General features: G+C 38.4%; 1 protein-coding gene across 1 annotated transcript in view; it reads left to right on the forward strand.

Annotated features, from left to right (window-relative positions):
* The window catches only part of LOC136884962 (HEAT repeat-containing protein 5B), a 390,022-nt gene that overhangs the window by 340,552 nt on the left and 23,511 nt on the right, over positions 1–25,959 (forward strand). Inside the window, exons 30-33 of the mRNA XM_067157308.2 lie at positions 958–1,245; positions 6,693–6,929; positions 12,797–12,948; positions 16,517–16,730. Coding sequence (XP_067013409.1) covers positions 958–1,245; positions 6,693–6,929; positions 12,797–12,948; positions 16,517–16,730 — 891 coding nt within the window. The remainder of the gene's footprint in view (positions 1–957; positions 1,246–6,692; positions 6,930–12,796; positions 12,949–16,516; positions 16,731–25,959) is intronic.

Raw genomic sequence — 25,959 nt, forward strand, 5'->3', positions numbered from 1 at the left:
CACTTCTCGTACCTTGGGAGTATTCTCTCAATGCACTGTACCTCTGAGAAGAACATGGAGAACAGAATACAGGCTGCCCATGTGACCTTTGGACATCTCTCACATTGTGAATTCCAGAACAAAGATCCAAGTATTCACACAAAAATAATGGTGTTCCAAACTGTTATTTCCACGTTACTCTACGGGTGTGAAACCGGACCCTGTATTGCCGGGACATCAAGAAACTGGAATGCTTTCATCAACAAAACTTAGATCCATCATGAACATCAAATGGGATGACTATATAACTAATATAGCAGTTCTCGAGAAACCAAAGCTAAACAGTATCGAAGCCACCATCGTTGGTCATCGACTTAGATGAGCAGGCCATATCCATCGTATGAGTGACAGCAGACTACCTCGGCGCATCCTGTATGGTGAACTCAGCACTGGCAAGAGGACTCGTGGAGCTCCTCTGAAGCGATATAAAGACCAACTGAAGCAGACAATAAGAAGAATAGATATAAACCAAAATACTTGGCATACTCTCGCATTGGATCTCCCTCGCTGGTGTGCTACTATCTCGGCTGCAGTTGCACAGTTTGAGCAGGAACGTCGAGGACAGGAAGAGGAAACTCTGCAGAGAAAGAACCTACGTCAAACACTGCCACGTCCCCCACCATCCATCGGATGCAACAAGTGTGGCCACATGTTTTATGCAAGAATTGCTTTGATAAGCCATCAGCGCCACATTCATTGTGTGGACTAAGGATTATGTAACTGCAGGTGAGAAGCGAAAACTCGGATACGAGTATCGGCCGACGACGATATATTTCATACCACCATGCTTCAAAGAGTTAAATGTTTGCTTAGCTGTTAAATATTTTTGTTGAGAGATATTGTAAGAATTTGTGTCAAATTTATAAGTTTACAATATTGATCTTCTTGTCTAGAGTCTCACTATAACTGTTATTACAGAGATGGTGCCTGCCAACCAGGAGTCAAAGGCCTCTCCGGAGGTGGATCTACTGGGTGAGGGAGGTACACTAGGAGACATAACACCTGGGAAATCTCTGGTGTTTGCGGTGCTCGAAGTGTGTCTGTGCCTCTTAGTCCGCCAGCTACCAGCCCTCAACCCATCGCCTTCATCGTCGGCCATTCTAAGGCCATCATCCCGTATCTTAGTGCCCACCGAGGAATCTGGGAAGCTCATCGCAGTTGCTCTCACCATCATGGAGGGACTACCAAGACTGTGTTCTCCACAAGGTCTGTTTGTGGTTTGTCTATGTTGGATCGTATGTTTCACTGATTTGTTATTACAAGTAATATATGACATGTTTAGCCCATATTGTCAACTTTGAACAGTTTAAAGATATTAACATTAAAAGTCCCATCTTTATAATACTTACAAAAGTTTTTATTCTTAAAGCGAAATTATAGGTACATATTTCGTCCCCCTTGGGGACATCCTCAGCCTAGCCAAGAACGATAGTTAAATAGTAAAATTAGCATAACAAAAATAGGTGTTATATACATGTCTGCAGCAAATCAAACACCCAGAGACATCTAATAACAACGATAAAAAGGAGAAAAGCATCGGTTTTTGGTCACATTCTCCGGCATAATGACTTCATAAAGAACTTGTTCGAAGGCAAGGTGATGGGAAAGAAAGGCAGAGGGAAACCATGGAAGAAGATCATTGAAGAGGCAGTTGAGATGATGGGATGCCAAGGTTATGGAGAGATTAAAAGGATCGCAGAGAGAAGAGACCAATGGTTGCAGGGACAAGGCAAAGCCTTTAGATAATGATGATGATGATTTATCTTTTGTTCTTCGCTAGGCTGAGGATGTCCCCAAGAGGGACGAAACGTGTACCTATAACTTCGCTTTAAGAATAAAAACTTTTGTAAGTACTCTAAGGGTGGAACTTTTAATGATAATATCTTTAAACTGCACATTGATCTGCATGAAAGACGATTGAAATCAAAAAATTATCAAGCGAAGCTGGTGTAATAAATTCATTATAGTTGTTATGACCACTACAGTACGTAATAGATGTCACCATTGAAGAAAAGATCACAGTAAACTCTCAATATAACAGACTATTAGGGGCTAAGGGGTAGGGATGCCATATGTTCTCTTTTTCCCAGACATATCCTCTCTTTATGAAAAGTGTCCGGCCGAATTTTCAAAGAACGTGACAAATGTCCTCCTTTTTGAGCTTAAAAAAATTATTTAAACTTTGTGTTTAGTTATAAACTGCACCGCCATATTTAAATAAGCAGCACCTTGTGTTTACAACTGTTGTTTGCTTCCATTTTCTTTCTAGCTCACCATTGTTTAGAGATTGTGTCTGTGCTGTATAAATTGAGTTCTGAAAGTTTTATCAAATATCATTTTGCCGTAAATACGAAAGAATATCCAAAACAAAAGTACTTGTACAGCGATCTATTGATCGAAAAGTATAAAGTCTTTCAGAAAGGTTGAAATGCTGAATGTTTAATCTTCCATCCGGGAATGTACATCTCGGTTGTTTAAATATCAAACAGCCATAACAATAATAATTATCCATGTGTGATTCATATGTTCTCTTCTTTCAAGCCTTACTTCTGTTCTCAGAACACTATCCCCGTTATTATCAAGAGATTTTTTGAAGATGAGATGAGTGAAGTGAGTTTATTATTTGTGCATTCTCTGATGTCCATATTTAATGTCAATATTCTTGAATTAGAGAAGGAATCAAATCGTATTGATGAAACAGTCTCTATATTAGAATCTACAGTGGAAAAAGTACAAAAAAGATATAGTCATAAATTTAAGTCTCTTGAAGTGAAAGAGATTCTTGAAATGAAGAGAGAGGAAGGTTACAGTGCAGAGTACGATCATTTTCAGAAGGAAGTCAGAACTGTTTATACCTCAGCAATAGAGTACCTGAAAAAGTGGCTGTCTCAGTATGAACAATTTCAATCATTTAAATGGATAAAACTAGGGAACATTCCAACATGGGAAGATGCAGAAAAAGATATACTAAACCTGCAAAAATAATACAGATTTCAAAATTGACGATGTACTGTATTTCGACCAGTTTTGTAATTTTCTAAATTTTATGTAAAACAGTGAAAAGAAGCAACAGGAATAATTAGCTAAACGGCAGTGCGAATATTTTAATGAGTCGCCAAAACCATCATGCTATTCAGAACTCCTGAATTGAGCTGAATTTATCTTTTGTGTTCACACAGAGCGAATATTTTCATTGGCTAATTTACAGTGGACAAAGGACAGAAACAGGTTTACAATTGAGACTGTGAAAGTTGTAGTGTGCCCTCTTTTTTTCAGGTTGGTGGTCTTCTTTTCTTAGGTTGGTGTTATGGCATCCCTACTATGGGGTGTCCATAAAACCAAGAGTCCATTAAATAGGGAATCTTAGTAATATTATTGACAGTAAAAGACTAACAATTAGTTTTACGTCGCACTGGCACCGATAGGTCTTATGGCGACAATTGGATAGGAAAGGGCTAGGAGTGGGAAGGAAGCAGCCGTGGCCTTAATTAAGGTACAGCCCAAGCATTTGCCTGGTGTGAAAATGGGAAACCATGGAGAACCCTCTTCTGGGCTGCCGACAGTGGGGTTTGAACCCTTATCTTCCGAATGCAAGCTCACAGCTGTGCGACCTAACCGCACAGCTACTTGCTCGGTAGTAAAAGACTTTCAGTGGTAGTAATGTTTATTATACAAGCACTTTGTTTATCCGGTCCTTATTAATCCAGATTTCTGGTGTATTTGGATTGATTTTATACTTACTGTATTCTTCTTCTTCTTATTTCTTTGTTATGCCCGTGTACAGAGCGCGTTGGAACTTAGCTTGATGGTGGTTTTCCTTTCTTCTTGTCCTCCCTATATCTCTTCAGGAACTCACTATGCTGTTTCTTGTGTTCTTCTGTCCATTGTTTCCTGGTATTTTTTCACAAAAATATGTATACCCTTTGAATAATATTCTACGTATGAAACTTTACGGTTATTATGTTTGCCCTGCGGGTAGGATAGAGATCGCTGAAAACAATATGGATGGGATTCTACCGCTGAAATTTCTGAAGTTGTTGACACTTCCGTATTCCTTGAAATATTTACAAACATTCCTGGTTGCAAAATGATAGTGCTGGTTACGGCATCATGACTAATGATGAAATTATTGCCGCCTGTGATACAGAGGACGACAGTGATGGCAAATTGGAAAACGCGAAGGTGACATTTTAGGGGAAGAAGTAATGTCTCACTTGGAGGCAACAGCATAACTTGAAAAATTAATTAATGGTTTTTCTAGAATGTCAGACAGAAGCAGCTCAGCCGAATTGATGTTAGTGTTATGTCTATGCATTGCAAGTTATGAATCTCATTCCGTATTGACGGTTATCACTTTACAAAAGAAAATATTTATAAAATTCTCCTGTCAATACAATTCAAGTCATCTGTTAGATGAAGCAAAGTCTATACATGTTTCAGCCTAATCTCAAGGCCATCTTCAGTAGTGAAACAATGATTACATAATATACAAACAAATTAAAAAACGTAATGATGTGAAGTGACAGTGATCATGATTAGTGAGTTAAAAACACATTGAGGTGCAAAGTCCTCTCGTCTAATAGATCTTGCTGACTGTTAAATAAAACACTATGCTGAGGAGTGTAGTGAGACCGTCAATACTAGGAATAAAACGTGTAGCATCTGTAATGAGAAAAAAGGAATATATGAGTGGATGAAGAACAAGTTAAAAATGATGTACGAAAAGAAAACTCATATGACTTACTTGCAACTAAACGTTGTCGTCTCGAATGGAGATGACCTTGTCGGTCTCAAGTCACATTGACAACTAAGCCTGTGTGTGTGGCTTACTGTGTATCTGTAAAGCCACACACAGGCTTAGTTGTCAATGTGACTTGAGACCGACAAGGTCATCTCCATTCGAGACGACAACTTTTAGTTACAAGTAAGTCATATGAGTTTTCTTTTCGTACATCATTTTTAACTTGTTCTTCATCCACTCATATATTCCTTTTTTCTCATTACAGATGCTACACGTTTTATTCCTAGTATTGACGGTCTCACTACACTCCTCAGCATAGTGTTTTATTTAAGTCAGCAAGATCTATTAGACGAGAGGACTTTGCACCTCAATGTGTTTTTAACTCACTAATCATGATCACTGTCACTTCACATCATTACGTTCTTTAATTTGTTTGTATATTATGTAATCATTGTTTCACTATTGAAGATGGCCTTGAGATTAGGCTGAAACATGTATAGACTTTGCTTCATCTAACAGATGACTTGAATTGTATTGATAGGAGGATTTTATAAATATTTTCTTTTGTAAAGTGATGTCTATGCAATCATGTTGTTCTCAAATGCCACACAAATTTGAAACAAAAGAAACTTGCACACTATTTCAGTAAATAGAAGCGAGTACAGTACGTACTCTATTGAGTTTGTGACAAAAAAGGTTTTTTTAAATTCTTGTTAGTGTTAAAATAAAGCTTGTATATATTAGTAGCTTAATTCATTTATTACCAGTAAAATGTTTCCAGATAATCCGGATTACCTCTGGTTCCACCTAATCCGGATAAATGAGGTTCTTGTGTATGTATGTTCAGTCCTCAGCCCTAAGGCTGGTTGGATCCTCAACAGCTCCACCATCAGCTGTCGTAGATTTGCCTACGCATCACTGAAGAAGAGTACTAGGGAAATAAGGAGTGAGGTTTCCCGTTGCTTTCCTCACCAAGCCAGAAGTTGCTATTACATATCAGTCTGCCAGGCCCTCTGAAATGCATGCACCAACCGGCCCTACGAGCAATGTTTTCACACCATTCATAACAGGGACTGGCTACCATTGCTCATACTTCAGTCACTTTCATATTGTCAAAGTCAAGGATAAGACACAGACAGATAAATGAAAGTAACGAAATTGCTCTGGCCTATACAAGAAGACTTAGTGCACTGTAAACACTAGGTCCACCAGCAAAGGCATGGTTCTTGTGTATTGGGAACAATTTTATATGCATACAATTTCACAGTAGATTTGGCTTGAGAGAAGAGTCAGGTTTCATGTGCCTTCCACTTGTATACTGTTCCTTGATAATTCTTGATCAAAATTGCCAAAATGTTCATAATAAGCAGTCATCCATGGACCTTACAAGATATCTATGATGATGATGACCAAGCAAGTTGGCCGTGCAGTTAGGGGTGTGCAGCTGTGAGCTAGCATTCGGGGGATAGTGGATTCGAACCCCACTGTCGGCAGCCCTGAAGATGGTTATCTGTGGTTTCCCATTTTCACACTAGGCAAAAGCTGGGGCTGTGTCTTAAACAAGGCCTCAGTCACTTTCTTCCCATCCTACCTCTTTCCTATCCCATTGTCACCATAAAACCTATTGTATTGGTGCAACGTAAAACAAATTGTAAACATTGGGTGCCTTTTCCCTCATGAATCCAGTCTTTATAAGATTGTTTAGCAGGCACATAGAATTTCAGCTGGGATTATTGGTTATTTATAGATGGAAAGACAATCTGATAATCTGACGATTGGTCAATCAAGAGACAAATGATGGAAGTTCTCTTTTATTTTCTTGTCAAAAAAATCGAGTGTTCTACATGTCAGAACACAAGCACAACTCATTTTCTTTCTTTTATGCTGTAATGTTTTCTTTAATTTTGTGTAGGTGCTGTGGCTATCCTACCCACAATCTTGTACCTGACAACGGGCGTGATACGGGAGTCGGCCACTAAGGGAGTGCACGATCCCACCGTTCTGGCTACCACGACACCTGTGGCTTCAGCACTGCATTGTCTGAGAACTCTCACTACTGACAAACACTGCCAAGACGAGCGGTCGTCTGAAGAGTGGAAGAGATTGTTACAGAGTGCTTTAGCAAAGATTATTGACTTGGCTAAAACAGGTGAGTTTATCACCAACTTCTTTATTAATTGTTAAGTAATATTTAGAAAGATAGAAATGTGAAAAGGAACACGTTAGATGAACACAGTGACAGGGCAGTGTAGGGAGAGGGAGCAGTAGAAAGGAAAGACATGAAACACAAAAGGACAACGGCAATCTCCGATAGTGTTAATGTTGTGATCAATCCAGTGTGTCTCCATCCATTTGAAGATCTTCACATCTTAATATGTCAGCACTGGGAGCGGGGCCATAACGAATGTGGTATGGGCTATCTGCCTGAATAAACATTCTGGCCCCCTCAAATAAAATTCAAAACCTATGAATAACTATTAAAAATGTAATTACAACAGGTAGATAATATGAATTGTCAAATTATATTCCATAAACAAATGGGTTATTCACTATTGTAAGATTATTAAAAAATAATGTTTAATAGGTTTTATTTGGCTGCCTCCATGGTTTAGTGGCTAAGCTGTTGAACCATACACCTCTTAGTTGCTCGTGTTTAAAATTGGTTTTATTTTTCAGTAACTACAGTACTATATTCTGTAACTGATACTGAAGTCTCAGTTATAGTAATTTATTTGATTACAACACAGAAAAATATGCAAACAAAATTAATTCAAAAACTGTTCAAATAATGTTTGAAAAATATCAAACAGCACAATTGACAAGTCTGTTATTACCTTTGCGAAAAGTGTGATTTTCTAACAAAAATATGATATTTTGGTATCAATTTTCATTGCTGTAGGTGTTTTTAAATAATGTGGTTGAAGTCTTTGGTGAGGAGTGTGCCGCAGTGTTATGAGAGACGGTAAGGGCAAGCATTGTTTGCAGTTGTGCTGTTTTTCACTCAATACAATTATAATAAGTGCAGCTAGATGCAAGCAAACGATAATTCCTCTATGTACAAATTTTAAAATAAACAAACTATTTAGACCGATTCTACAGGACTGGCATGACCATATCCTTGCAGAGTGATATTAGGCTAGATGTATATTATTTTTATTTTTTTTACGAGGAGTCTGCGTGGCCCCTTAAAGGCCCAGGCCCGGCTGCTTTACAGGCCCTGAAGGCCCTAATGTTACGCCCCTGACTGGGATCCATTTCTCTTTTTGTATTTGTACTGTATACTGTCTGTTGCCACCCGTATTGTGTTTCTTCCCTTTTCCTGAGCTTATCCAACTTTCTTCTTATCCTACCTGCGTCAAGGCTGTAGGTCTGCCCTTCTGGTGAGGCTGGGAGTTGGAGGCGAGCTCATTGGGCACTGGGAGGAGGGGTGGATGTGGGGGAGCTGGGATTAATGAGTAAGGGCCTGTCTCTCTGAGAATAGCATGAAGGGGTGGAGATTGTCCTTGTCCTCGTATGTTCTTATTGTACCTTGTCTCCTCTTTCTGTGATCCCTATTCCCTTCTGGTCCTGCCATTGTGTTTGTCCAAAAGGTTGTTACTTTTCTTGGTCCTCTCTTTCTTTATGCATATGACTTGATTTGACATCTTAATACACAAGAACCTCGTTTATCTCGATTAAGTGGGACTGGAACTGATCCGGATTATCGAAAATCCGGATCATCCGGGAAAACTAAGAAACAAATACACTACATGTTATATAATCTATTAATGTAAGTTGTACAGTAATACCTTTCTTCAATGGTACAAAAGAATATAAGAACATTTTTTTTTTACATTTATGACTGTTTTATGCACTAAAATAATGTGCGATTTTTTCTGTTTTACATTTGTATAGCGTTTGCGCGCAGCACGATCACAAAGACGTTTTACTAACAACAGTTCTGCTGGTGTGGTTTCAGTCAAGGATTCTAAATAGGCCATCAGTTTGTCCAGCTGCATTGTTGCCTCCGCATAGGTCATTGTTTCTTTCGATGGAACACCTGTTTCATTTTTGAATTCACCATCAGTGAATTAACTCTTTCGCTGCACTATTTTTAAGCAGAACACTTACAGAAAAATGTAATTTTTCTTGTATTTTCCAAATGAACTGAAACTTTATTTTTTTAAAGCTTAGTGACATTCAACACCAATTGCACCATTTTTAACTTAACTTTGGCAAACTAGCAAGTGACATTTGACCTTGACACACACATTACTGTGATACATCTCCGAACATGGAACTGGACACAGTGGAGGCTGTCCTGAGCAATTCTTACAAAAAAATACTGTCTGTTTTCTCTTGCACAGTCCCTGTCCTTTATTTGAACATTTTGCTGTTAATTTGGAACAAACAACACAATTAGGTTTGTGACTTGTCCTGTTGCTCCCCACGAAAATGCCTCTCCGTCAGGTGCGCTTGAGGTATGTAATCAGAAGGTCTTCGTTTCTCCAGCGGACTGCGCTGATACTCTTGTAGAAGTCCCATTATAACAGAATTTCTGAAGTCAGGAGCACTAATTGCCCTCTTTTGAAGCTTATTGTACAATATTCTTCCATTCATTAGTGCAGTTTCGATGTCATCACTAATATCCCGCTACTCCGATACAAATTGAAGATCTTCCTCGTTGGTACTTTCTTCCGAACAATCACTGTGCACATCATCACTTGTTTCATTATCCAAATTTACTGAACAGTCTGAATCAGAATCGGCCACTAAAAGATTGAAGATTTTTTCACTGTCACTACTAATGCTGTTCCGCGCGCTCATAGCTACTGAGTAAAGCCTGCTATCGGCCAGACAGCTGACAGAAATGTTGGTGGGCGGATGGGTGAAAGATAAGAAATAAACATAGGTCCAGTATTTGCGGCAAAGTTTTCAAACAATGCTTAGTACATAGTCAATACATGACTATAGATGTTTGTATTATTAAATGAGCCTTTATTAAAGAAGCGTGCGGAAACTATAGCAGGAGAGTACCAAGTCGACAAAAGTCGATTACCTCAGCGAATGCTATAGGGATGTAAGTCGACAAAAGTCGACTTCCGCAGCGAAAGAGTTAATAGTGCGTTTTATTCAGAAGACCGTGGGTCTAAATCCCACCTCGGCCGTCCTGGGAATAGTTTTCCACAGTTTCTCATTCTCAATTCAAGGCGATGCCGGGACGGTACCTTTGATAGACCATGGCCGAATTTCTTCCAATTGCTGTCCTTAACTATCCTTGGCAGAAAAGACATTCAAAAAGAGTCGACACCATAAAAGAAATACTGTACAAGTGAAAATAAATTTTTATTATTTTTGATCCGGATAAACCGGAGATCCGGATTAATGAGGGCTGGATAAATGAGGTTCTAGTGTATGTGTTACGCAGTAGTGTGTTAATAATGCACCGAGCAAGTTGGCTGTGTAGTTCAGGGTTCACGGTTGTGAACTTGCATTCACAAGATAGTGGGTTGGTTTTCCATGGTTTCTCATTTTCACACCAGGCAAATGCTAGCTGGGGCTGTACCTTAAGGCCACGACCGCTTCCTTTCCACTTCTAGTTCTTTCCTTTCTGTCTACTTCTCTTACCTTCTTGCCGGGCTGAGTGGCTCAGATGGTTGAGGCGCTGGCCTTCTGACCCCAACTTGGCAGGTTCGATCCTGGCTCAGTCCGGTGGTATTTGAAGGTGCTCAGATACGTCAGCCTCATGTCGGCAGATTTACTGGCACATAAAAGAACTCCTGTGGGACAAAATTCCGAAACCTCGGCATCTCCAAAAACCTTCAAAAGTAGTTAGTGGGACGTTAAAATCTTACTTTCTTCAGTTAGACCGTTCATCATCATTGGTTTGCCCTTCCAGCGAGCTGGGTAGGGTGTTTGAAAACGAGTGTCTTCCCTATTCAAAAAGATTTTGTTGTCCATAGCAGATTCCCAATTCCATCCTCTTTAGACCATTAATCTTGTAAATAAACTAACATCTAGAATTCATCTCTGTTCAATCCAACCACTAACACTGATTCATACTCACAGTATCTTTGGATTTCTTCACTCTGTCATTCCCACCTTACAAACATCTTCCTTCTGTCAAATCTAGCTCTTTGTCCCAGCTGTTGTTCTTGCTACTGTATTATTATTATCTCCAAAGTCATCCATCTCTCCACTGCTCTCTACCTTTCTCCAATATTTCTTGTACATACTTTTACTCCTCCCTTCTCTATACTCTCCTTCACCATATCAATCCTCCTCTTTCTGGCCTTCCCTATTGTCTCCTTCCTATTATTTTCTTTGTAAATACTCACTTTGGAATTCTGTCATCTTCCTTTCTCATCATATTTCCATAACATTTCAGTTTATTGGTCTCTGTCTTGTCTTGCAGTTTTGTGAATTCTGTTCTCTCCCTGATTTCTATGTTTCTGATTTTATCTCTTCATGTCTTTCCAATTATTCTTCTAAGGAACTTCATCTCAGCTGCCTGGATTCTGCTTTCATCACTTTTTGTTGTAGACTGTGCGCCTGCTGTGAATGTAAAAATTGTTGTGTAACATGCAGAGTACAGAATTTTCGTGCATTTCTTGAGGACTTCCTGGTTGTTCCACGTTATACCTCTCACACACTGGTAAAACCCGTTGGCTTCCTGAATCATCTTTCCAATTTTTTTTGGATTTATTTTTCCACCTTCTGCTTGATACCATATACAGTAAAACCTTGATACATCGTTTTTGAAAGGCGAGGGGGAAAATGACGATGGACGTGAGAAATGCGGGTAACATAAAAAATGGGGGGAAAGCAAAATAATAAAATATGGGTACTATATTTGGACATATATCATTGTGTAAATCTCAAAAAATATATAAATAAATAATAATAATACTAATAATAATAATAATGATATAATGATATAATGATGGTCTCAGCTAAGCTACTGTGTGCAGACATTTGAATTTGACGCCATCTGGCTGTCTGCTTGTGAATTTTGATGTTCGATTTGACTCTAGGCCCACTAGATGGCAGACAGAATAAACCCGATCTCTGGGTGTCTCTGGCTGAGATTTTAATTAATTTTGTCAGGTAAACACCACATGCGTCACCAGAGATCTTTTACATGCCGACATCATACGACATGGAGTGTCGAATGGACTTTTTCCCTCCCTTCAAAAATCAGACTACCTCTGCCAGATTTGAAGCCTCTATCTTAGGGATCCGGAGACTGACACTCCACCACTGATCCACAGAGGCAGCTATCATGTTTTTCTTTAAATCATATTTTTATTAACAGTACAGACGAAAGCAAAATTCTAAAACTGTGGCAAATCCATCATCATCATCATCGTCGTCATTGTCGTCGTCATTTTCCAGTGCCACTTGTCCTCCCACTTGGCATTCTTTTTGCTGACCTCCAATTTCACTGGGTCTTTCCATTGATTCCCTGGCCTCCCTACTGGCCTCCTTTCACTTCTTTGTCAAAGTGAGTCCTTGCTGTTCTCGATCTGTCCATCCTCATAACATGTCCAAACCATTGCAGCCTGCGTCTTCCCAAAAGCTCGGTAACAGGTATTTTGATGCCAGCCTCCTTTCTGTTTGCTTCATTTCTAATCTTGTCCTTCCTGGTCTTTTGGTTCATTGTTCTGATGAATTTCATTTCTGTTGACTAGATTTTACGATTTGCCCTTTATGCAGGGTACATGTTTCAAGTCCATAGGTGAGAATTGGTAAATCAATGCAACAATATATTTTGCTTTGAAATTGAATTTAATGTATTTATAGTAGCATGAAATGCATAACACTCTAACTTCTTTTACACAGTATACAGTTTAAACTTTACGTCACTGTGCCCATGTGTGTTTGAACTAATACGACTCCACCTTTTTGCTCTGTCAGACTCCTGCATCTTAAATGCAGGCTTTGTTGGCCACTGATGTAGGATGATTTCAACCTTAATTCAAGTTCTGGTAAACTGAAATTCATTCTGTTAATGACAACATCCTTTTGATGTTCCAGGCTCTGATGAGACCAAGTTGGATGAAGTGACGATGCTTCTAGCTGTTGCTGTGTTCGTGCTCCATGCTCCTGCAGAAGTTGTATGTGCTCCCAACTTGCAGTACCCTTGCATCAACCAGTTCAGACAGTGTCTGCAAAGCAACTGTATACCTGTAAGTACCAGTACCATTTTCAATATTCCTTTGTGTCCTTCATGGTATTTTAATATTTTGGTTCCTGATTTGATTTTTGTAGTTTGGTTTTTGATATTTACAGTTAGATATATTGTGGCCATTACTACTACTACTACTACTACTACTACTACTACTACTACTACTACTACTACTACTACTACCACTACTACTTACTGACACTACTGTTAAACTGGTCATCAGACCAAATTCACATTTTATAAGTACAAAATCTGTTATCCAAATTTTTATGTCTTTATGTTATATGTGGGACATTCTACGTCAAATTGACAAATAACTACCTCAAGATATAAATTTCATGATTTCCGTATTGACAGCTGTGCTTACTTTTATAACAATTTATTACAAAATTTTCCTCCTATTCGGTACAGTAAACGTGTGTTTGGCACTTAAGATTTAAAATCTATGTCTAGAAGACTTGTCACCCTAGTGAAAACATAACAAACTTTATAAACTGAAACTTTCCATTGGACCATGAAGTCTTATCTTCAAAGCATTATATGCCAGCCACACACATCATCCATCAACATAATTTTAATTTATTTTAATTATTGCTATGTTTTAATAAATGTAACTTAAAACCTATACGTTCTCACAGTTACTGTTGGATATCTCTCCTCTGATGAATAGGAAACGGCCAGGAAGATAATTACTCGTCAGTTTGTTGTAAGTAATCGAGCATGCTAGCAAAGACTTGTAAAATAGGGATAAGTCTGTGACGATGTGACGATGCATTAGAAAGTAGACTAAAGGCCTGGAAGGGATGGCATTCGAACAGCAACAGCGAGAACTTGGAAGACTTCAAGGACACAAGGAAAAGAACAGCTAGGATCATAAGAACAGAGAAGAGAAAATATGACAGGAATAGGATAGAGAAGATAGAAGAGGAATTTAAAAGGAACAATACCAGGGAGTTCTACAAAACCTTCAAAGAAGACCTAAGGGGATACACACCACCAAATCATTGCTTTAGACGAACAGATGGTAGCATAGCAACAAATGATAAAGAAAACTGCCAGCTCTTGGCTGACTACTTCCAAACACTGCTCAGCTGTGAAGAACCGCATGAAAGATTGCCTGTCCTGAAACTATCCAATGAGAATCCACATTCCAAACCACCAAGTCTAGATGAGATAAAATGTGTAATCAGAGAGCTTAAAAACAACAAAGCACCAGGAGAAGATGGCATTGTGGCAGAAATGTGGAAGATTGGAGAAGAAGTGGCTGCAGAAAGAATACATCACCTCATAAAAGAGATTTGGAAAACTGAAAGGATTCCAAATGATTGGAAATGTGCGCTTATCCACCCACTCCACAAGAAAGGTAGCCGAATGGATATTAATAACTACAGAGGTATCTCTTTACTTTCAGTCGCATACAAAATATTCTCCAAAGTGCTACTGAACAGGGTTGAAGAACAAATAGACTCCCTCATGGGAGAATACCAAGCTGGTTTCAGGAAAGGGAGGTCATGTACAGAACAGATATTCAACCTCAAGGGTATTCTAAGGACTAGAGCATCGAGGGGCCAGAACACAGTGGTAATCTTCGTCGATTTCCAAAAAGCATATGACTCAATTCATAGACATTATTTAATGTCCTAGAAGAGTTTGGAATCGACAGGAAAACAAGAGAAATAATAAAACAAACCCTGACAGACACCGTCTCAAAAATTAAATTCGCTGGAGAAATCTCTGATCCATTCCAAATAAAGACAGGAGTCAGACAAGGAGATGGATTGTCACCCATCCTGTTTAACATTGTATTGGAGAAAGTCATAAGAACCTGGGAAAACTCTCTGAAAGTAGAAGGCATACAGGGAATTCATCTTGGGCGCAAGGGACAATACTTGGAAATTAAATGTCTGGCTTTTGCTGATGATCTTGCTCTCTTAGCTCAAAACAGAGAGGATGCCCAAAGCATGCTGGAGCTTCTTCATGACATTGTGAAAACAGGTCTCAAAGTCTCCTACGAAAAGGCGAAGTACATGGAGTACCGACATCAGGGAGAGAAAAGCATGGAAGTGAAGTGCGGAAAGGTTAGAAGAGTAGAAAAGTTTAAGTATTTGGGAGAACTGATCCAACCTTATGGACTAGACAAGGAGGCAAACAAGGAAAGAGCTAGAAAATTGGAACTGGCCTACAGACTGACACAGAACAGATCAATAAACGGCCAATATCCTACAAAGCCAAAATTAAACACTACAACGCTGTTGTAAAACCAGAGGGGCTGTATGGTTCAGAATGCCTTATATTAAATAAAAAAGGGGAACTTAAAGAAATTGAGAAGAAGGAAAGAAAAATTCTGAGGAAAATTCTTGGACCTCAGAAAACGACGGATGGTACGTGGAGGAAAAGGAGAAATGAGGATCTTTACAAGTATTCCGAAAAGATCACGGACACAATACGAAAACGATGACTGAAATTTTACGGACATCTCGTCAGAATAAATGACAACCGCCTGACTAAAAGGATATGTAAATATATAATTGGATTGAGGAGAACAACGAAATGGGTGGAGGAGGTTAAGAAGGACGCAGAAGAAATTAAAATAACACCAGAATTGATCCTCAACAGAAAGAAGTTCAGAACTCGAGTAGATAACCACAAATTTTATGAAGAGCAGCGGAAGAACAGGCCCAAATTTGTAATATCTGAGGAGAAGAGAAAAATAAGGAGTGAACGAATGAAGAAGTTCTGGGAAGAGAAAAGAAGAAGACTGGCCAGAAAGCATTAAGTTTCACGCGGTCCACAGTTGGCCAAATTCGGAAGCAAGAAGAAGAAGAAGGGATAGGTCTCTTTGTCCAATACATGTTTAATGACTGCAAATGCTTAGGCCTATATCAGGTAGAAAATAAGTGTACTGCAATTTGCATAATATTTTTGTTCATATTTTTAACTTCACATTCCCTCAAATAATAATTTATTTTGTTCAAAACATGTAGCTGCTTCGAGACTCAAACTCAACTCGTCGAGGTTTGCAGACAAGTACAGTGATTACTCAGCCACTGCTCCGGTTGACTGTGCTGTAATTCTCAAAGTATATACACTTTGCATTGGAATCTGGGATTCATCAATTTTTGGGAAATTATAAGGTTGTGGACCTGACGTATTTAAGTAAAAATTGTTCACTTTTTAGTGTTTTATCACTTTCACTTTGGTCCAAAGCGGATCCGACATCATGACATTTGACCTAAATAAAAAAAATTTAAAAAAAAACAAACCATATTCACCTAAATCCTTATACATGAGTTACTTTTGAGTGTACCCCTACAGGTATATTGAAGCTCATTGAAATTGGTTGGATGCAGGACCTGGCCTCTCCTTGTGAGATTCACACTACTGATGACCACCTTTGAAGGTTGGCATCTCTGCACTATGCTTCGTTCTCAGTTGTCCAATTTCAGAGCTTCAACTGCATCTTTAACCTTATCATCCCACCATGGCGTTTCTTTGTCTTCCTTCTGCCCAGATATTCTTCCACATGTTTTAATATGTCATTATACCAAAATAATCTTCTTTTACTCCAGGTGAAGCTGAAGTGTGTGCAGACGATGCGAACGATATTTGCACACTCGAATCGCAGCATAGCAACCCCGTACATTCATGCTCTGGCCCCCCGCCTTATCGAGTACCTGTACACGGAGTCCAGTAAACAGCTGTTATCCGATGCTGAACTATCCCTCACACTAGAGAGCATACAGACCGTCGAGACCCTCATTACACTTGCAGAACCACAGCACAGTAAGTATTCTAAAATAATATAGACTGCATGAATCTTGGTTGTTTTTAATTTTTTAATTTTGATTATATGCAAACTTCCATGGCAATAAGTATATGATAATTCTTTGAGGATATCAATTACAGTAATTTATTTCCAGTACTCAGGTCTGGGTCTTGCTCGTAAATTAAGGTGCCTTTTATATAGGCCTCCATTCTTCTTCATTGTCCACATGAACAGTCGCAGGCAAACCTCCCACTCTGTTAGGCATTCTCAACTTGGGAGCGGGGGATGGTGATCACGGGGCTGTTAGCGGAGTCATGGCCTTGCTTCCACTTACTTGTGCCAGGCTCTTTACTTTCATCTGTCCTATCCAACCTCTTTTGGTGAACTCTTGTTTTTTTTCCAACCCTGATGGCATTAGGTTTCGAGGCCTAGAGTGTGTTTCATTTTCATGCCCTCTTTGACCGATTACTTAATTTTTCTAAGTGTCAGACCACTTCTGTTTTGTTCCTCTGATTAGTAGTAATAGAGGATGGTTGCCCTCGTGTACTTCATCTTAAAATAATAATCACCACCATTGTCACTGATGTCTTGATCTTTATTATTGCTGTGATAATGTAGATAGTGCTGAATAATGACAGACTCTGATGTCTGCAGTTACAATGGACATTAACCCTTTTGATGCCTGGCTGTAAGGTAGTGGTTGCGTTAAGAATGACAAGACAAGTTTAATAAAAATGCACACACTAAGGAAAAACATTCTCCTATTTACATTTTTGGAGGTAAATCCCCGTTAATTTTTTTTTTTCATAGCACATAAGTGAATACAGAACACGAGTGTCACCATAATTACAGTAGAGTTTCATTTTCTTAATTTAAAAATGTTTGAATTTTTTATTATTTTTTGAAAAATTTAAAATTTAAATTTGACCTAATTTTTACTTATATAGTGTATTTTTTTCACAGGTATGATGCCTTTGTGAGAATATTAAATTAATTTTGAACAAAAAACTAAAGTTTTATATAATTCTTGATAGTAGTTTTTGAGAATGACAATTTTTACAAAATTATGCACATGCAGGTTAAATTCACAATGACCTTCAGTATTAGGCAGATTATCTGTGTCACCTGTAACTTTTTCCTAATCACTGTTCGAACTATCAACAGAATCTGAGGAAACCTCTGTCAGTTCGCATTCAGTATCAAAGCTACTTGGAATTATTCCTACATGCGTCGGAGATACATTCGTCAAATGGCATTGCCTAGGCAGCGGACATACAGAAATATCACTGTTGTCAGAAGATGCAAAGTCGTCGCTGTCATCGGGCGATAAATCACTCTAATGAGTCACTAAATGTTGAAACATTGTGTATTTCATCCTCTTTCATATACTTAGCCATCTTCGCACTGTTGGAGGTACCAGTAAATAAACAAACGTATAAACAAGCGAGATAACAAGCAAGTCACTCGAAGCGGCAGAGCGCAGGGCTTCCATGCGCAAAACTTGCAGTGCGTTGAATGAAAGCTTTTATAAAACTTTACTGATATCGATATCGCACGTTATCAATATTTCCAGAGAGTAAAAACTTCAATCTTTCCGTTGGTATTACTTATGCTGCCATCGTGCAACAAGGAATGAAGGTACAGGCAAAAGAAAAACTTGGCCGATAGATCGGACCCCGGTAGTTTTAGCAGCAGCTAGAACTCCCTTGGGACTACATTTTGGCACCTCGGCATCTCTGAAAATCATAAAAGTTGTTAATGGGAGGTGTTGTTGTTGTTGTTGTTGTTGTTGTTGTTGTTGTTGTTGTTGTTGTTGTTGGTGTTGTTGTTGTTGTTGTTGTTGTTGTTGTTGTTGTTGTTGTTGTTGTTTGTTGTTGTTGTTGTTGTTGTTGTTGTTGTTGTTGTTGTTGTTGTTGTTGTTGTTTGGTCCCAAGGGCTGTCATGTGCCCATAAATGTACTGACATGAGGCTGATGTATTTGAGCACCTTCAAATACCACCGGAATGAGCAAGGATTGAACCTGCCAAGTTGGGGTCAGAAGGCCAGCGCCTCAATCGCCTGAGCCACTCAGCCCAGCCCTCCCATCTCCTTCTTGGTTTCCCTCTTGGTCTCTTTACCTCAAATCTGTGCTCCAATAATGATGCACAGAAAGCCTGTAGAGATTTCAGATGAATTAAGAACACTGGGGTCAGAACGAATGGAGAAGTACTGGGCAGATAAGAAGAATCAAACAGTACAACCTTCAAAGAAAAAGTGTAATGGAAGGCTCAAGTGGTGCAATGTGGCCAATAAAGTTAATAATAATAATAATAATAATAATAATAATAATAATAATAATAATAATAATAATAATAATAATGATAATGATGATAACAATAATGATAATGATGATAATGATAATGATAATAATAATAATAATGATAATAATACTGAGCGAGTTTGCCTCTGTGGATCAGCGGTAGAGTGTCGGCCTCTGGATCCCAAGATAGCGGGTTCAAACTCGGCAGAGGTAGTCGGATTTTTGAAGGGGCGGAAAAAAGTCCATTCGACACTCCATGTTGTACGATGTCGGCATGTAAAAGATCTCTGGTGACACATTTGGTGTTTACCCGACAAAATTCATTAAATCTCAGCCATAGACGCCCAAGAGAGTTTCGGTTTACTCGGTCTGCCATCTAGTGGGGGCCTAGAGTAAAACGGAACGTCGAAATTGACGAGCAGACAGCCAGATGGCGTCAAATTGAAATGTCTGCACACGGTAGCTGAGGCCATACGATTATTATTATTATTATTATTATTATTATTATTATTATTATTATTATTATTATTATTATTATTATTATTATTAGGGAACAACAACAACAACAACATCAACAACCACCACCACCACTGAGGTATTTCTCTTCTGCCAATAGCATACAAAATTCTGTCACGTGCTCTGTTTACCAGATTGGAACAACAGACAGAAGATAAGATCGGCAAATACTAGGCGGGCTTCCGTCCACATCGATCGTGCGTGGAACAGATTAGGAACCTTAAGATGATACTCCAACACCACCAGTCAAACCGTACAGTGGTTACTTTCATAGATTTTAAAAAAGCATACAACTCAATAAACCATGGTACCCTGTTCAATGTCCTTCGAGAATACGGTGTTGATAACAAAACAGTCACGTTAATCCAACAAACCTTAACAGATACAACCTCTAAGGTGAAGTTTAAGGGTGAAATCTCTGCACCCTTTGAAATAAAAACAGGCGTTAGACAAGGTGATGGATTGTCCCCACTTCTCTTCAACCTACTACTGGATAAAATCATTAAAGCATGAGAGAAAGAAGTACCCGGAATAAACATGGGAACGAAAAGTAAATGGATTAACATTAAATGCCTTTCCTTTGCTGACGATCTAGCAATAATTACCCGGACTCCTGGAAAAGCCAGGCACGCCATCGAAAAGCTTCATGAGATTGCAATCAAAACTGGTCTTCACATCTCCTATGAAAAAACGCAATTCATGGACTCCAGGTGCACACACCTAACATCACTAGCGACCAAATATGGCAACGTTTTAAAAGTCAAACAATTCCAGTACTTGGGTGAAATTATTGGTAATTCAGGCAATGAAAAAGCAGCAAACAAAATGCACACAGAAAAACTACTGAAGCATACCTAATCACCTGGAACTTCTACAATAAGAAATCAATATCCACAAAAGCCAAACTCCGACACTACCACACTGTTGTCCTCCCTGAGGCACTCTACGCAACAGAGACATCATCACTCACCATTAATATCAAGGCCATTAAGAAAATTGAACGACAGATACTGAGAAAGATATTCAGGCCCAAGTTTCAAGAGGGTATACGGATCCGAAAAAGCTCGGAAGAACTCTATGCATTAACTGAGCGATTCACTTCATTTGCACGCAAACGGCGTATGAAATTTTATGGACATTTAGCACGAATGGATGACTCACGACTGATTAAGAAAATATTTCTTATTATCAATGTAAACCGACAAACCAAAGTTCGCTGGCTAGTGGATACACAAAAGGACCTCTCAGAAGTCGACGTTGATCCAATGGCAACCGCAAGGAATACATAGAGACAAAAGATCAACACCCATAAATTTGCACTCAAGAATCCATCTGAGAAAAGCTTGAAACTAAAAATCTCGTGGACACAAGAAAGACGGCAGGCCCATAGTGAAAGGATGAGGAAGTTTTGGGAAGATAAGAAGAACAAAAAGATGAAGAATACCAGTGCTATTTAATGGTTCCACGTGCTCCTTAGGGGCTAAACGAATTTATATTATAATAACAACAACAACAACACAGCCTGTTTCCAGTCATTCGACCAGGTCAGGAATGGAATGAATGAAGCCCCCATCTAGCGGCGAGGATAGGAACTGTGCCGGCTAAGCCTGTCGCACTTCTCTGGGATAATGATTAATGACTGACAGTGAAATGAAATGATATTGGAGAGAGTTGCTGGAATGAAAAACAACAGGGAAAACTGGAGTACCCAGAGAAAAACCTGTCCTGCCTTCGCTTTGTCCAGCACAAATCTCACATGGAGTGACCGGGATTTGAACCACGCACGGAACCCAGCATTGAGAGGCTGGCGTGCTGCCACCTGAGCCACGGAGGCACACAATAATAATACTAATAATAATAATAATAGCTGGGCTGAGTTGCTCAGACCGTTGAGACGCTGGCCTTCTGAGCCTAACTCAGCAGGTTCAATCCTGGCTCAGTCCGGAGGTATTTGATGGTGCTCAAATACGACAGCCTCATGTCGGTAGATTTACTAGCACATACAAGAACTCCTGCAGGACTAAAATCTGAAACCTCAGCATCTCTGAAAACCGCAAAAGTAGTTAGTGAGACGTAAAGCCAATAACATTAATAATAATAACAATAATCATGAAATCCTTATTCAAAGAAAAATAGAAAAATGATTTTGGCGACATGTAGCATGGTTTCCTGGGCCGCATCAAAAATAATAAAATATTATTATTATTATTATTATTATTATTATTATTATTATTATTATTATTATTATTATTATTATTATTATTATTATTAAAACAGTGGTATTGAAATAAATGCCCCTTAAACTGAATTATCAACCTTTTCCAACTTCATAAACATATCAGAGTCTTTGATAGTTATGAATTTCATGTTTTTGGTCCGTATTGAACTGAGAATAATATATAAGTAATAATAATAACAACGTAAACGTTTCCACCTTTTCAATACTACAATATATTTACAAAATTATAAATTACACGGTACTAGTTTTGACCCATCTAGGGGTCATCATCAGCCGTATTGGAGCAAAGATCATTTGTGGCGAAATCCTAAGAAAATGTTATTTTAAAGAATAACAAGTGAAATGAGATGTTATTATGGTAATAGTTAATAATACAAGGAATATACATACTAAGAGGTTTTTAACAAAGAATAAAGTATAATTGGGGTGTTGTAAAAATTATAATCATGGAAATCAGTAAGTTCTTGTATTGAAATGAAATATGGCTTAGGAAGAGGGCTTAAGGTGGGGCTGAAGGGTGTGGGAGAAAGTGTAATTGTCTTGGAAAAGTACCTTTGATTAAATTTAGGATTGAGTTTAGGTTGGCTGCATTATTGTTTCTGAGGAAAGTGATAAATAGATCGAAGAGTATGTTGGGTTTCTCTGAGATTTCATTGAGATTGTGACTGGCATTAAAGTATTGGTCTAGGTGTATGTAGTAATTTTCCATTATGTTGAGTAAAGGGCCCTTGTTTGCTAATACGAGGATGTCCATGTCTTGTTCAATATTGGTGAAATTATGGTTATAATCTTGCATGTGTTGGCCGATGGCTGAAAACCTGTTGTATTTTATTGTGTTAGTGTGCTCGTGGTATCTGATAATGAAGTTTCTCCCGGTTTGCCCGATGTAGGTTTTTTTACAGGTGGTACATTTGATCCTTCAAAACCAACAGTAAGAACATGAACGTTTTATACAATACTTCACACATCAACAAGACCAGCAGTTTTTTAAAATCAGGAGTTTATAGGATCAAATGTACCACCTGTAAAAAAACCTACATCGGGCAAACCGGGAGAAACTTCATTATCAGATACCACGAGCACACTAACGCAATAAAATACAACAGGTTTTCAGCCATCGGCCAACACATGCAAGATTATAACCATAATTTCACCAATATTGAACAAGACATGGACATCCTCGTATTAGCAAACAAGGGCCCTTTACTCAACATAATGGAAAATTACTACATACACCTAGACCAATACTTTAATGCCAGTCACAATCTCAATGAAATCTCAGAGAAACCCAACATACTCTTCGATCTATTTATCACTTTCCTCAGAAACAATAATGCAGCCAACCTAAACTCAATCCTAAATTTAATCAAAGGTACTTTTCCAAGACAATTACACTTTCTCCCGCACCCTTCAGCCCCACCTTAAGCCCTCTTCCTAAGCCATATTTCATTTCAATACAAGAACTTACTGATTTCCATGATTATAATTTTTACAACACCCCATTTATACTTTATTCTTTGTTAAAAACCTCTTAGTATGTATATTCCTTGTATTATTAACTATTACCATAATAACATCTCATTTCACTTGTTATTCTTTAAAATAACATTTTCTTAGGATTTCGCCACAAATGATCTTTGCTCCAATACGGCTGATGATGACCCCTAGATGGGTCGAAACTAGTACCGTGTAATTTATGATTTTGTGAATATATTGTAGTATTGAAAAGGTGGAAACGTTTACGTTGTTATTATTATTACTTACATATTATATCAGAGTCTCTCGTCTTTTCTTTCATGGAGTTGAAAGCATGCATGCTATCCTTTTGTAAAATTAATCAGCAATCCATAGGCATTCCTCTTCATGAGGCTGTCTGCGTAGCATTGCTGGTCAAGTGTTCTCCTCTCATCCTTGAAGTTGTAGGTCCAATATCATCATTCAGCATTAAGTGATTGTTAAATTAGAAGAGAAGTATAATGGTGGATTTAATGGCACTTTAAAGTACTCCTTTCAAGGGAAAATTCTGTCAATCTCATAAGACTTTAGTTGAAGGGACATGAAATAGATGGAAAATGAGAGGGAAGAACCCTCTTTTGATCTCTTATATTTCTATATGTTTGCTAAGTTGGTACCACTGATTCTGATTCAGTTTGATATATCTAGAATTAGACTACAGATGTATTATTACTAGACAGTAGCAACATTTTACCAGTTGTATTTTTCTTGTGAAAAGAATTGGCTAGAGGAGAGATCTAGACCTTTCTCCCCTCCTCTCACATCTCAGCCCATGTAGCTTAGAAATGTAATATCTGAAGTGAAAAATAAGTGGAAGCATTTGTATAATCAAGTACAGCACAGAGAAACCCCTGATGTCAGATATTTTGTTGATAATTTTGATCAATTTATTTTGTTGCAAAGATGCTTGTTGTAATGTATTTCTAGTGATGAGAATTATCAACAAAATTCTACATACAGCACCAAACCACCTTCCTTATTAACCGTTTTGATGCCAGACTGTAATGTAGTGGTTGCGCTAAGAATGCCAAGACAATTTTCATAAAAATGCACTCACTAAGGAAAAATATTCTCCTACTTACATTTTTTGGAGGTAAATCACTGTTCTCTTTTTCCATAGCACATAGGCGAATAGAGAACATGCGAGTGTAACTGTAATTGCATTATAGTTTCATTATCTTCATTTAAAAGTATACAAATTTGTTATTACTTTTGAAAAAATGGAATTTCATTATTTGACCTAATGTTTTAAGTTTATAGTGTATTTTTATCATGGGTACAATACCTTTGTGAGAATATTCAGCTAATTTTGAATAAAAATTAATGTTTTACGCATTTTTTGACAGTACCTTTTGAGAAACACGATTTTTTTCGAAATTATGCATGTGCGGGTTAAATACACAATAACCTCTTCTTTACTTCAATACTTCGATAAATTATTCACTAATGAATCACTTAATGTTAAAACATTGCATATTTTAATCTTTTTTTATATACTTATCCATCCTTACACTATTGGAAGTAAATAAAGGAACGTTTAAACAAACAAGTTTACAAGGAAGTGTCACGAAGCAGCATAGTGCAGAGCTACCATGCGCAAAACATACAATGTGTCAAAAGAAAGCTTTTATAAACTCCACTCCACCGGAGGTGTAGAAATGGGCCCAGAGCATTCACGTGAGACACTTTGTGTTGTGCAACATCCCACCACTCTCATCAACAGCAGGCTGCTGTCAATCAGCCTGAAGTGTCTTCCTCTCTTGGCGAACAGAAGCTCACTGAATTAGATTAGTTCGTTCAGACAGTCAATATCGCTTGCTCCACAAATTCCAAGTTTTTGTTTCAAAATGTCTGTTCCATTCATAGATGCTGAAAAATTAATAATTGAAATACAAAATCGTCCTTATCTGTAGGATTTACAAATGACAGACTATTCAAATAAAATAAAAACTTCAAATGTGGATTGAAGTTTCCCAAGAAGTGATTCCCAATTTTTGCCGAACTGGACCCAATGAACCCTAGTACGCTTCTTGCTCCTCAATCTGCTTTTTGTAAGAATATAAATCCCTAGGATAACATTCGCGACCATGATCGCACTGGGACGCAAAAGATGCGGTGGGGACTAGAAGTTGCTGGAAGTAGACAGCAGTGAAAAACATAGTGTGTGAGAAGTGGAGTGGAGTGACGTGGCGTGGAAAACAGTGGATTGTGTGAAAGGGGCCTAACAGTTAATAATGTAAAGGAACAAACAAGTGAAAAATTGGAATATGAAAAGAAACACACATAACACGTAATAGGATGAACACCACGACAGATTAATGTGGAAGAGGGAGCAACAGAAAGAGGAGACGGGGACTCACATGAAAATGCAAAAGGTGAAACAACCTCCACATCCTCATACACAGCCATTTTCAAATAGGCAGGCCATCTCCTCATCACTCCCAATCCTCCCGATGGAGCTGGAAAACAGAACCAAGGTGACTGTAAAGAAATGGATGAAGAAAAACAAGTGGCAAGCCTGAAGAGGAGTCGGGCAGGCCACGAACTCAAGGAGCACCTCAAAATGGACCAAGGCTCTGATGGAGTGGAGTTGGAGGAATGACATCCAATGCCATGCAGGAAGGATCTGGGTTCTCACTGCTCAGTAGAGTTTGATATGGAAGGGAAAAGGAAGAGG

Source organism: Anabrus simplex, chromosome 13, assembly GCF_040414725.1.
Source record: "Anabrus simplex isolate iqAnaSimp1 chromosome 13, ASM4041472v1, whole genome shotgun sequence".
In the NCBI taxonomy this organism is placed as follows: Eukaryota; Metazoa; Arthropoda; class Insecta; order Orthoptera; family Tettigoniidae; genus Anabrus; species Anabrus simplex.